Below are 13,496 nucleotides of genomic sequence, written 5' to 3'. Positions count from 1 at the left end.
TCCATTGCTTTTCAGTCTTTGATAGAAACTTCATGGCACAGGGGCATGACAGAGGGAAAGTGATCACCATAGGGCAGTCAGGAAGCATAGGGGACCAACATGAAAGAGCCAGAACCAAGATAACCCTTCAGGAGCATGCCCCAGCTCTAAGAGCATCCCCCAGCTCTCGGTGCATGTCCCAGCTCTAAGTACATGTTCCAGTTCTAAGTGCATGTCCCAGCTCTAAGTGCATGTCTTAGTTCTCAGTGCATGCCCCAGCTCTCAGTGCATGCCCCAGCTATAAGTGCATGCCCCAGCTCTCAGTGCATGCCTCAGCTCTCAGTGCATGCCCCAGCTCTCAGTGCATGCCCCAGCTCTCAGTGCATGCCTCAGCTCTCAGTGCATGCCCCAGCTCTCAGTGCATGCCCCAGCTCTAAGAGCATGTCCCAGTTCTAAGTGCATGTCTCAGCTCTCAGTGCATGCCCCAGCTATAAGTGCATGCCTCAGCTCTCAGTGCATGCCTCAGCTCTCAGTGCATGCCCCAGCTCTCAGTGCATGCCCCAGCACTGCTTTGGGAGAGGAAGCCTGCTACTGAGTTGATCCTGACTGCAAACTCTCATGGATCTGGATGAGCACCTCCAATTTCTTCTCCAGCTCCCGAGCCTGCTGCCTCAACTCCTCAGCCGACTGTGCCTTTGCGCCCTTGTGCAAATGTTTGGATTCTTTCACAAGGCCGATCACATCCCCAACGAGGGCCACACCTATGGTGGCTGCATTCATGACCCAGGCTCTTCTGCTCATGACCAGGGCACTGCCCCTAAAGGCGTTCTTCACCTGCTTCCCACTTTGGGCAGAGATGCTCCCCATGGTCAAGAGGCGCTTGGCACTGCTTGCTAAGGCAGGGTTGGCTTTGGTGAGCTTGATGGCGTTGATGTTCCGTTGAAGGCATTGCAGGACTCGGCAGCAATTCTCAGATAACTTATAGACTCGGGGCCCTGAATGAACCACGGCCTCTGCAACCATCTTCACTGTGTCCATGCTGCTTGACACCAGGTGGCTGGCTCTCATTTTGGCCGACGACTCACTTGTGTGGTCCACGATACCAGTAGAGACACTAGTCACGGCCGCTGCTGCTCCCAGGCCCATCCCCGTTGCCAAGAGCACCAGACTGGCCCCAGCTGTCACAGGTACCAGAGCGAGGCCAAGGAGGGTCAGGACCCCAGAGACAGTGCTGGTGGAGCCAGCCACCACCTTGGAGATGGTACAGTCCCTGTGAACCTTGTCAACCCTGTCTGCAAGGGCCTGGAGCGTCCTGATGTGTTCCTTGAGTTCCAGTTTCACCTGAGGAAACTTTTCCACAAACTTCTCCGTGTCCTGCAGCTCATGCTGGAGCCTGTCTTGGTCTTCCTCAGCCATGTTTGCTGTGAGGTCATTGAGAGCATCACGCAGTGCGTCTGCATCAGCTCTGTAACAGGCATCGAGAGAGAGTTTAGCTGTGGGTTTAGGTCAAGGCTGGACTGCCGGTCTAATATGCACGGGGCCTGGGTTCCATGCCCAGTACTACAAACAAACAAACACATACATATATACATATATACATACATACATACATACATACATACATACATACATAGAACAAGCCAGGTGGTGCACACCTTTAATCCCAGCTCTTGCGAGGCAGAGGCAAGTGGATCTCTGTGTCAAGGCCAGCCTGGTCCACAGAGCGAGTTCCAGGACAGGCTCTAAAGCTACAGAGAAACCTTGTCTCAAAAAAACCATAGATAGATAGACAGACAGACAGAAAGACAGACAGACAGATGGTTTGTTATAGGCTCCATAGCACATGACCTGTGCAAATGAGAACATGCTTTCTGTAGCTCAGGAGGGATTTTATGGACATGCAGAATCTTTCTTTTGCTGTTGAACACTTGGTAATCGAAAATGGCCCTTCATCCATTAGAGGATAGTGAGTAAAGGCCATGTTGAGGTGCTCTTCAGGAGGTGCTGGAGAATCGGCTCTGCAGTTAAAACTGCTTGTTGAACTTGTACTGGGCTGGGATTTAAATCTCAGCACTCACATCAAAAGGCTCTCAGGCGCTCTAACTCCAAATCCAAAGGCTCTGCTGACCTCTTGTGGCTTCCAGGGGAATGTGCATGTACACACTCACGCAGATAAATAAAGAGTAAATAAATTGCCAGACATGGTGGCACATGCCCTTAATCCCAGCACTCAGGAGGTAGAGACGGGCAGATCTCTGTGAGTCTGAGGCCAGACTCTACAGAGTGAGTTCCAGGACAGCCAGAACTATATAGAGAGATCTCAAAAATAAATAAATAATATAAATTTTGTTGGTTTGTTTAAGATGCTCTTGTGGCTAGAGAGATGACTGAGCAGCTAAGAGCACTGTCTGCTCTTCCAGAGTACCCAGGTTTGATTCCCAGCAGCCACATGGGAGCACACAACTGCCTGTTCTAAAGGTTCCAAGGTCGTCTTCTGGCCTCAGGGGGCACCAGGCACACACATATACATTCAGGCAAAGACTCATACATATAAAACAGAAATAAGTCTTTTTAAAATTTAAACCTTTTAAAAAATATTCTTTAGGGGTTGGGGACTAGCACTGTAGGCAAAATGTCTGCCTAGCATGAGTGAGGCTGGGGTCTAGTACTGTATAAAACCGGGTATGATGTTACAAGTCAGTAGTATCAGTACTTGGGAGGTAGAGGCAGGAAGATCAGATGTTCAAGGTCATCTTTGTTATGTCTGAGTTCAAGGCCAATGTGGGCTACCTAAGACCTTGTTTAAAAAGATTCTCTTGGTGTCAGGTGTTTGACGAGGATGCTTCTTACTCAAGGGTAACACTGTAGTCATCAACACATGTCAGGGGCGGGGGAGAACGCTGCTCATGGACACAGGGAGGCGAGATTGGAACATAAGTCACCCTTAATTCATGGAATCTTTGCTAGGGTGTTGTGAATTGCCTCCCTTTCGCCCTCAGCCACTGAGACGTAAGCAGGAGGCTGGGCCATCTGGGTCATGTTCTGCCTGCTGGGACCGTCTGCATCTGGCTGGGACTTTGGCAGAAAGCTCATTCGAACTGAGCAACCCTGACTGACTATTCTAAGTGTGAATGGCTTCAAAATGATCCCACAGTGGACAGGTCACACTCAAACACAAGCGTGCTAACAAGAGCATAGGAAGTTAAGATGTTTGCTAGGTGTAAAAAATATAGAAGTGTGTTTCATGTTGAGACTTGGATCTCATTCCTATGATGGATCACAGTTGAAAATATTTTAAAATCAGGAAAATTCAGGATCCAAACCACTGTATAGGGTGCTCAGTCTTAACCAGGCAGAATGTGGTGGGGGCTTTAGTGTCATTTCTGACCTCCAGGGAACTGGAGACTAAAGGCATTGACCTCCAGGAGAATGAACGATCCCAGGTCAGCCTTGAAGATGGTGTATAGTCTAGCCTTTTGATGCTCTCAAGTTCCCAGAGAGACAATGGGACACCCACACAGCCCAGTTCTGGGTACATCCATGAGGGTGTTCTGGAGACAATTAGCATGTGAACAAGGACACTGAGTGGGGAAGGCACTGGTGAATGAGGCACCATCCAAAGGCAGGGAAGAGAAACCAAAAAGGGGGGAGTGCCCAACCGCAGGTGACCTGGACAACTCAGCCTCAGCCACGAAGGCCTCCCAGGCTCCATCTTCAGTCAGCAGCAGCCGCAGATCTCCCCTCCCTGACGAGCGCTGAAGGTACTCGGTGGTTTCCTCGATGAAGTTTTTGCTCCCTAGTTGGAAAGGAAAGTGAGGTTGGAGCACAGAAAGGAAGTGCTGGAGCAACGGTATCCACAGAGTCAGCTTCCCAGACTGTCCTGGTCCCACCTGAGGAGGCAGGACAGGGAGGAGGTGAGTTCCGCCTATACACCCCAGGAGAGTTCCTGTAGTTCCCCCTTGGGTCTCCCCTTCTCTGTTCTCAACTCCTCTGCACTCAGGAATGGCGGTCTAGGCCACAGAGGAGAAGAAGCCAGAGGAACGCAAATACCTGGGGAGCCCTCGCGGGGTGGCGGGTCCATGGTGTCCACTGCAGGGTCTCGGGTCCGAGCTGCGAGGAGAAAGCACACCATGCCATGGAAGGGGAACAACTGCTGAGAAAGCAGGCAACTAGAGACTGGGTCCCTCAGGTCCCTCCACAGGGTCTGGCAAGGATCAGACTTTACCCAGAGTGTTTCTCTTCCATGGACTTTGCAAGAAACCAGCCAGCCGTATGGCTCTAACTGCCCACCCCTGCGCCAGACAAGGCAAAGGCCTCCTGCTCTGGTAGGATCAGTGGATGAGGAACCTGGGGGAGGGAACTGCATTTGGACACAGAAGGCAAGAGGAGGGGAGATGCTCTGGCAGCTACCCAAGAGGAGGAGCACATGTGTGAACTAATGATAGAGACCGACATTTACTGTCCGGGACACACGGGGATCCTTAGACATCCACTGCACACGTGCCAAGAGATGAGGGGCACTGTGGCCCCGTGTTAGAGCTAGCCCACGAACCCAAACCATTCTGAGCCATGCCCTACCCTCTGGCGACTAAGCTTGGGTCCCTTAACTATTCAGCAGGGTCCTCCTACCCATGCGCGGTATATTACGAACAGCTTCCCACCCACAGCAATGCCTATGCCCTGCAGGGGGGCAGATTCACCAGAGCCCCTGGGATCTCCCAAGGGTCATGTCTCACTCCTCAGGATCCTGCATCCAAGCTGGCCCTAGACTCCTGCCACATCCTGTCTGTTCTGTACCTGTTCTCGGCTGCCCAAACCCACCTGCCATCCTCTCTAATCACTGGACCTCATATCATATCCAACCCTCTACGTGAACAATAGTGCCAAGGACGTGTTCCTCGCATAGTACTTTGCCGCCAGTTCAGAATATTTCCCTAAGATCTACTGAGAGGGCTGGCAAGATGGCACCGCAGACAAGGGCGCTTGCAGCTAAAGCTGATGAAGAGAGTTCAAGCCCAGGTCCCACATACTGAAAAGAGGGGGCTGGCTCCCACAAGTTGTCCTCTGGCTTCCGCACACATGTAAGAGTGTGTGTGTGTGTGTGTGTGTGTGTGTGTGTGTGTGTGTGAACTTGAAAAATAAATCTAGGCTGGTGTGGTGGTGCACACTTTTAATCCCAGCACTCTAGAGGCCAATCTCTGTACAATTTAAAGCTAGCCTGGTCTCCATAGCAAATGCCAGGTCAGCAGGGCTACACAGTGAGACCCTATTTCTAAAAACAAAACCAAAACAAAACTAAAACTAAAAAAATGAAAAACAAAAAACTTTTAAAAAAAGTAAAAAGAAACTGACTTCCTACGCAGAAAACATTAAAACATTAAAAGCAGTTCCATTCCTCTGGGATGGAGTACTCAGTAAAACTCATTTCTTACGGTATTTTCCAGGCACACAGAGGCCTAGCAGAAACAGTGACAGGCCTGCAGATGTCCCCTGAGTAACCAGATGAGATGAAACGGCACCTTCCTTCACAGTGTGACTGTCTCTTTGCTACCTTCATCTTCAGACTTGAACCTGCTCGGCTGGGCACACACACGGGGTGCACTGAGGCCCGTTTGGTCCAGCACTCCATTACAAGGGTAACTTCCACAGGGTTCATTTAACCAAGGCTTGCCTAGCTCCCCAACCTCTTCAGAGCCCAGTCAAGGCAACTAGCAGACACCACAACAGAGAACCCCAGTTTGTGCAAGAAGCAACCAAATGAGGAGGCCCCAGAGTTCCTGAAGTCTTTCAGCCTGTTCTCTGGGGGTGGATTAATATTCTTTCCCTTCGTGACCAGATAAAGTTCTCTCTGTTATGGCACTCTTTTTTGTGACTATTCGCTCCCCAACCAAGGCAGAGAAGCTGATACGCAAGGAAAGCCCCCATTCTCCATCTCTGTCCCCTCGGTAAATCTCTGAACTGACCTGGTCGTGGACCGCAGCTGGGTATTGTGGGCACAGTGGATCTCTTGAAGGGGCCTGTGGCTCAGTTTGGATGGCTGTTCCAGGAAGGGCAGAGGCCACACTGAGGGAAGTGGAGCCTGTGTCAGCCCTGCCCTGCTCCTGGCCAGCTGTGCGGCCCTGATAGGAGCCTTCTTTTCCCCCAGCTGTGGCCTGAGCAGAGTTCAGCAACTCCTCCCCTGGCCAGGGAGTTAGGGAAAGGAGTGAAGACAGTTTGCTCCCTCTAAGGAGTCCTCAGTGACCTCTTGGGGTCAAGGTGAAGCCCTTTCAGTCAGCACACTAGTCTTCCAACCTGCTGCGGCCCCTCCCTCCTTCCCCCCCCCCATTCCCTGCTTCAAGGCCATCCTGACTCAGCCCTCCCCCCCCCGCCCCACAGTGAAACGCTTCCTTTCTGTTCTTCCTCCTCCCTCACTCTCCCACAGTCTCCATGGCAACCTGACTCCCAACGCCTGCTGTCTCCTGCTCCCACTGGAGAGACTCCCAACCCATCCCGCTGATGGGCAGTGGCCTCCGGGGGTCAGCAGCACAGGTGCTCTGTCCATCAGGTGAGAACACAAGCTCTTGATGGGCAAGGTGGAGGCCAACACTGACCCTTTCACTCTGAGACTGAAGCTCCCAGCGTGACCATTAAAAGCCACATTAGTGGCATAAACCTAGAATTCCAGCACTCGGGGAGCTGAGACAAAAACACGATGAATTTAAAGGCAGACTAATGGGGTGCCCCAGGCCTGTCTGGGGTTCCTGGGGAGTTGCCGTCTCAAAAAATAAGAAAGCAATCCAAGTTCTGAGGTTAGCCTGTGCCTCTTTACATTCGGTCTCTCTCCACACCCAGCAATGTTATGTTGACAGAGCTGGGATGGCTCTTTGGATAACAGTTGGCAATGTGCCCCTTCTCGGTCCCCACACCTATCCCGACACCCATGACAGCGCCAGCTTTCGGCCTCTATCACCCACAGCCTGACACCAGGAGTCAGAGGAGATGCAGGGCTGTGTCCCGCTAACCAGTCTGGACCCCTTGGCAAATCACCTGGGCCTTCAGTTTCCCCCACAGGATATGAACCAGAATAGATGCTCAAAGGAGGACTGGATAAGAGCCCTCTGGGCCTCTTGTATCTCAGGATCCAGACTTTGTTCCCACCAGAGGAGCAGGGGTGGAGTCAAGATGCCAGCTTTTATAGACAGGTATTCTAACACTGTGGCTCTTGAGAGCCCCCTTTCTGCTTATGGGTATTTTGGGTCATTTCTTTTTTCTGAATTTCCCTTCCATCAAGTCTTTACCAGGATTGACATTAATTAATTCAGCAGCCAGACGAAACTACTGCAAGAGGCAGAACCAGGTAAATCAAGTCTGCAATGATGGGGACCCTCTGATCGGAGTGTGGAATAGACCAGAACAGGTCTCTCGAGCATTCTTGGGTGGAGTAGCCTGGACTGGGTGGCACTTACTTGGCGGGATAGGGCATGGATGTCTTGAAGCCCAGAAACTCACGGACACCTGCAGATCTACGACACAACAACTCTACTGCTGCCATCCAAAGCCGTCTCCCAGAATGTCTGCCCACAGCATAGGGCTTGGTGTCTCAGCCCAAATCTTTGGCAATTACTGCCACCGGGATCCTAATGCAAAGGAAACAGCCCTAAAACTATAGCACAAGAATCGGGTGGTAATGGTGCACACCTTTAATCCCAGGACTCGGGACACCGTGCCAGGCGGATCTCTGTGAGTTCGAGGCCAGCCTGGTCTACAAGAGCTAGTTCCAGGACCCCCAGAGCTACACAGTGAGATCCTATCTGGAAAACCAAAAAGAAAGAGAGAAAGGAAGAGAGAGAGAGAGAGAGAGAGAGAGAGAGAGAGAGAGAGAGAGAGAGAGAGAGGAGAGAGAGAGAGAGAGAGAGAGAGAGAAGAGAGAGAGAGAGAGAGAGAGAGAAGGAAAGAAAGAAAGAAAGAAAGAAAGAAAGAAAGAAAGAAAGAAAGAAAGAAAGAAAGAAAGAAAGAGAGAAAACCTGCAGAGTGAGTCAGGCAGAGAGCCAGCTCCACCTAGTGGACGGTACAGGAATCAGCAGTCAAATGAACCTGGCCACCATGGTTACTTTGATCCCAGCAAACACTGGCGAGGACAAACTGATCACTACACTGGATACCCCAGAACAGGCAACCCTGGATGATGGCCTTGGAAAGGAAAGGGCAGTCATTGCTCCCAGCCACTGCAGCCTGGCCACCAGTGTCGTTCAGAGGATTATCCTGTCTTTGCTCAGAAGGGACATTCTAGCTCCAAATGTGTCAGCTTCAAGGTTGAGAACGAACTATAAAGATGACAGGATCTAAACCATGTGTGGTGGTTTGAAGAAAATGGCCCCCAAAGGGAGTAGCACTATTTGGAGGTGTGGCCTTTTTGGAGGAGGTATGGCTTTGTTGAAAGAAGTGTGTCACTTTGGACGTGAGCATTGAGGTCTCCTATACTTAAGCCACACCCACTGTTACAGTTGACTTCCTGTGGATCAAGATGGAGAACTCTCAGCTCCTTCGCCAGCACCATGTCTGCCTGCGATCCACCATGTTTCCTGCCATGATGATAATGGACTAGACCTCTGAACTGTAAGCCAGCCCCAAGGAAATGCTTTCCTAAGAATCATCATGGTCATGTTCTCTTCGCAGCAGCAGAAACCCTGACGCCGTGATTCCCATGGAACGCTGCCCTCTGCCCTCAGTTTGGTGCACATGGAACCATCAGGGGCATCAGGCACATTTGCTGCATCAACACAGCAGCTCTGGGATTCTGATTTCAAACAGGATGAGTAACGGACCCAAGGGGCCAGAGTTCCGGAGTTCGCCTCGAGACTCTGCCGTGTGCTGAAGATAGTGCTTTAACCAGAGAGGATCCAGCTTCAAGCTCGGCAGATTCCTGAGTGTGGAGGAGGGGGCACTCCACTAGGCAGCTCTGCAGTGTGTGTCCAGGGCTCCATCATGCTCCTCAATCACCAAGGAACATTGGCTGATGTCACTGTCGTGCCTTGAAATCTACAGCACCTGATCGCTATAACCAGAACGGAGGCTGCAGTGGGATTTGGCAGGGCCCGGAAACTGCGAATCTGGGATTACTTGTGTGGGCCTTAGATCTAATGCCGAGTGTCCATTCAAGAGACACAGAGGGGCTGGAGAGATAATTCAGCAGTTAAGAGCACTGGCTGCTCTTCCAGGTCTGGAGTTCTATTCCCAGCAACCACATGCTGGCCCACAACCATTTACAGTGGGATCTGATTCCCTCTTCTGGCATGAAGTTGTACATGCATATAGAGCACACATACATAAAACAAAACTCTATTTAAAATGTTTTGAAAAAGAAAGAGCACAAGCTGGGAAGATGGCTCAGTGAGTAAAAGCCCTTGCTGCAAATGACAGCCTGCGTTTGATCCCTTGGACTCTACTCCCTCCAAGCGTGCATGTGCGACACACACACACACACACACACACACACACACACACACACAGAGAGTATATTTTAAATTTTCAGGGGCTGGAGAGATGGCTCCACGGCTTAGAGTACTTGTCTTGCAGAGGCCCTGGCATTCAACTCCTAGTACCAACATGGTGGCACACAACCACGTGACTCCAGCGTGTTGGGGGGGATCTGATGCCCTCTTCTGACCACCGTGGCACCAGGCATACACGCAGACAAGGATAAGTGCATATTGAGAATGTTTCAATCTTTAAAAAAATTTAAAGCCAAAGGGAGGAGGCTGTGTTTAAACAAAACACACTCTGGCGGCCGCGACAAGCCATGGAACACACAGACCCACCAGATTCTCCCTCAGCTTGGAACTTTACAGCAGCTCTCTCTGTTGTAAGCCATCTGGCATGTGGTGATGCTACAGTTACCCTAGGAAAGGAAGAACCAGCACGGGCTGGTGTGTAGGTAGGGCTTTCCGCTCATTTTACTCGGAAGTGGAAATGAAGCATCCACAGGGTTTGAGCAAGGATTCCCATCTCCATCGTCCAGACTGGAGAGACACCCCTGCGGGTCCACACCAGGCTTTCCGAGCTTGGCATGCACTTGAATCCCCTGGCGAGCTGGTGGCTCCCGAGTCCAGACTGAGGCAGCAGTGGGTCTGCAGTGATTGTAGGAATGTACACCATGACAAGCCTGGAGATGGCTCGGAGGTTAGGAACACAGCTGCCTTGAATTCCAGTTCCAGGGAATCTGGTGCCCTCTTCTGACCTCCACGGGGACCAGGTACACACATGGAGGAGACACATGTAGACAAAATACTCATACTATAAAAAGACTTTTGAAAAAAAAGACCACCAACTCTGGCAGCTGGCGTATTGGCCAGGCTTGGGCTCCACACAGACGCTGGCTGTGGCCAGCTCTTGCCCAAAAGATTCCTTCACAAAACCTGACAAGAAAAATCAACACTCAACTCGAGTCAAGGGCTGGAGGTCAGACCTTGCTAACAAGCACAGGGACGTAGACTCCAAGTCCCAGGCTGCAAATCAACTCAGATAACAAGGAGATACACTAAGCTGTGAAGAGCCACACTTAGGAACGAGCAGGGAACCCCCATGTAAATCCAGCAGGATCCAGGCTGCTCTGGGGGCGTGGCCTCCTCTCCTCTTCCCATTGATGGAGTCTTGTCTCCAAGCCTTCTGGTTTCTCCACAGCACCGTGCTGGTCTAGGACACATTCTGAACCCTTTCTTTCCTGGAGCATGGGCTTCACCCCCTACTGTTACTGTGGGGTGTTTGCCCTGCACACAGCGCCGCCCTCCTTGGAGACTGCTGTCTCTAGACCTGCAGCACCTCACTCCCAGTGTGATAACTCCCTCCTAGGAGAGAAAAGAGACCCAGCTTGTGGGAAGAGAGGCAAACCTGAATGAGCCCTGGGCCCATGGCAGCTCAGCCTCTGCCTGCATGGAGGGTGGAGCCTCTTAATTTCTCAGGCTGTAAGCCCCTGGGGCTGCCTGAGATTTCTCAGAGCCCTCTCAGCCTAACCACAAAGCCAAGTGCAGTCTCTCGGGACAGCTGGGACAGCCCTGCCGGGCCACCTTCTGCTGTGGACAGACACCCAGACACGACAGAGTAGGACACGGTACTCTTTATTGTGACGCTCAGTGGGAACACCTGTAAACCAGCGTACTGTAGTGGCAGCTGCGACACATGCTAAGGCACTTTTATTATATAAAAAAAGGGGGTGCGAGTCCCACTCACTCCTTTGCGACAGCAACTGGGACCTGAGCTCAGAGCTTTTCCGGCATATATAGCTTCATGATTTGACTTTGTTTAGTTTGGGTTTTGTTTTTTTTTTCCCTTTAAAAAAAAAAAAAAAAGCCTTCTTGCCATGAGGGAGTCTGAACGCAGCATTTACAAAACAGTGAGGCGCACAGGAAAACTCAGCAACCAGTGTAGACCATTGTAGGACAGGCTACTCTCTTCTAAACACGGTTCCAGAGGAAAGGCAGTGAAAACACCCAGAACTTACTTCAAGAAAGGAAAAAAGAAAAACCTTTTTTTTTTCTTTCAAAAACATCCATGTAGAAGGCAGACCTGAAGCTATAGCGTCGGCGGTGCAGCTCAGCCACCCTTGGCCCCGATCCTAGGAGAGGCACAAGAGCATACACGGGGCCCCAGCTCTTGGATATTCTGGCTGCCGGGCCTGCAAGTCCCTTAACCATTAAATACATTTGGTCCCCTAGAGTGCTGGGAGAAGCCACCCGAAGGTTGTTGGCCTTTTCAGTGTGGCCCTGATGCCCTGTCTGGCTGCCCCGGTGCCAGGACAGTCTGCCCTCGGCAAGGGAGGGGAGGGGCATTGCACTTGAGACATTTTACAATCGGAAGGAGCAGAGGCCCCCGTGCTACCCAGGAGGGAGTGGGGGAAACTCTCCGAGTGCCCCCTGTTCTGCACCCAGCACAGAGGTGGAAGCCCTGGACTGCTCCTTCTGGACCAGGAAGGGCCAGGGAAGGGGGCCGTCGGGCAGGTGTGAGGTCACCATGTGTGATTGCCAACAGCAGAGGGGGGAGTGGGGGAGCTGGCAGCAAAGGTGGGGGAGGTGACAACTCTTCTACAGGGCCTGAGCAGTAACACCTTTATCTGAAGAAAAAATAGATTCATAGAAAACTCTTGTGCCCACTCCCATGGCTGCCCTCCTTGCCCACCACCTGTGCTTTCAGGCAAGTGGGGCAAAACCTTGCTGGTCACCCAGCCTGGGCCAGCCTGGACTCTTTGGTATCAGATTCTTGAAGGGTAAGGAGGGCTCAAAGGGCGGCAGCAGAGGAAGCCAATGCCCTCAGTAAGGCCTGGGAGGAGGGGGTCATGATCACAGCAGTCTCAAGGCAGGGGTGTGGAGGGTTGGGGAGGGGAGGCAGAGCCGTCCGTCTGTCTGTCTGTCGTCTCAGGCAGCAGAAGATCCTATTCAGCTGGCTTGGCCTCAGCTCCGTCTGCTTTGCCATCAACCTCGTCGTCTGAGCAGTCGCCGGTGCCTTTCCGGACAAGCCGACGGGTCACAACAAACGGCAGGTCCCCACGCCTGTAGGAGGGGCAGTGTCAGGAGGGCCCAGCTAAGGAAGGATGGGCAGCCCAGCAGGTAGATTTCAATGTGATCTTTAGAGGGGAAGTGGTCAGGGACCACTCCTGCCAGGTGAAGTGAGTCAGTATTGGGCAGGCAGCACTCTCAGGGGAGCGGGTGACCGGAGCAACCGCCAGCCTTTACCTGCCACAGAACACCAGCAGAAGGCAGCTGTGCTCACACCTCAGGACAGGCAGTGTGAGTGGCAGAACACACACCTAATACATGTGGGGCCCCAGTTCCATCCCGGCACCACAAAATAAAAAGAAATAGTGATCCGGGAAGCTCGGGAAACAGTTGTTCACACCAGAGTCAGGGGCATCCTCTGGTCACATTAGAAAATACAGGTGAAATTCTCACAAAAGTCTTATTTTCAAGCTTGAAAAAAAAAATGCCCTGACTGGAAGAAGAACGGGGACTCTCGAGACCTGCTGCAGTCAGCACAGCTCCCACACTGACAGAAGCCTCGCTTCCCTCCCTGCTGCATTGAGACGCCAGTGTCTCCTAGGAGCGCAGACTCAGGCCAGAGGCCTCCAGCAGCCAATTAAAAAAAAAAACCCCAGCATGGAAACACCCCCATTAGGCTTCAAGCTGCAAGAAGATGGACTGTTAAAACAGGCTGGAAAAAGCCAGGTGGTGGTGGTGCACAGCTTTAATCCCAACAGAGGCAGAGGCAGGTGGGTCTCTGTGAGTTTTAGGTCAGCATGGTCTACAAAGAGAGTTCCGGGACAGCCAGAGCTGTTACAATATGAATCTTTGTCTTGAAAAACAAACTGCCAGGAATCTGCAGTTCATCCAAGAGCCTGGCTAAGCCCCAGAGGCAAGGAGACCCCAGGGCGGTCACACTAGGGTGGGCACCCTCTACATCTGTCACTATGCACCGTCATCTTGCACACTGGCTCTGGAAGATGGTGTTCTGAAATGCTCTTAGAACAAACTTCCTTGAGAAGAAGAGTA

The 13,496-nt window shown here is 51.8% G+C and overlaps 2 protein-coding genes across 2 annotated transcripts in view; both read right to left on the bottom strand.

The window, feature by feature from the left end:
• Window positions 1-556: 556 nt before the first annotated feature.
• On the bottom strand, window positions 557-6,900 carry LOC126515753 (apolipoprotein L2-like). The gene is made up of 6 exons (XM_050165644.1): window positions 6,807-6,900; window positions 5,943-6,157; window positions 4,609-4,659; window positions 4,030-4,089; window positions 3,649-3,869; window positions 557-1,444 (listed from the first exon to the last, which is right to left on the bottom strand). Exons 1-6 carry the CDS (start codon window positions 6,898-6,900, stop codon window positions 568-570), a joined length of 1,518 nt encoding a protein of 505 aa, XP_050021601.1. The 3' UTR covers window positions 557-567.
• A 4,391-nt stretch (window positions 6,901-11,291) lies between these two features.
• Window positions 11,292-13,496, bottom strand: part of Myh9 (myosin heavy chain 9) — an 82,337-nt gene continuing 80,132 nt past the window's right edge. Inside the window, exon 41 of the mRNA XM_050165536.1 lies at window positions 11,292-12,500. Coding sequence (XP_050021493.1) covers window positions 12,383-12,500 — 118 coding nt within the window. The 3' untranslated portion in view covers window positions 11,292-12,382. The remainder of the gene's footprint in view (window positions 12,501-13,496) is intronic.

The sequence above is a fragment of the Alexandromys fortis genome, unplaced genomic scaffold (genome assembly GCF_014885135.2).
Source record: "Alexandromys fortis isolate MF-2015 unplaced genomic scaffold, M_Fortis_MF-2015_v1.1 scaffold_157, whole genome shotgun sequence".
Lineage (NCBI taxonomy): Eukaryota > Metazoa > Chordata > Mammalia > Rodentia > Cricetidae > Alexandromys > Alexandromys fortis.
The sequence above is the reverse complement of the archived record's forward strand: the minus strand, read 5'-3'. Positions and strand labels throughout refer to the sequence as shown.

Bases quoted from the DNA above. Each gene is read 5' to 3' on its own strand.
- LOC126515753 (XM_050165644.1), bottom strand. From the start codon at position 6,900: ATGGGTGTCGGGATAGGTGTGGGGACCGAGAAGGGGCACATTGCCAAC. The intron at 6,158-6,806 runs GTGTGGAGAGAG...CTCCCTGGCCAG, and splicing joins TGTCAACATAACATTGCTGG to GGGAGGAGTTGCTGAACTCT. The intron at 1,445-3,648 runs GTCACCTGCGGT...TGCCTGTTACAG, and splicing joins GCTGAGGCTGAGTTGTCCAG to AGCTGATGCAGACGCACTGC.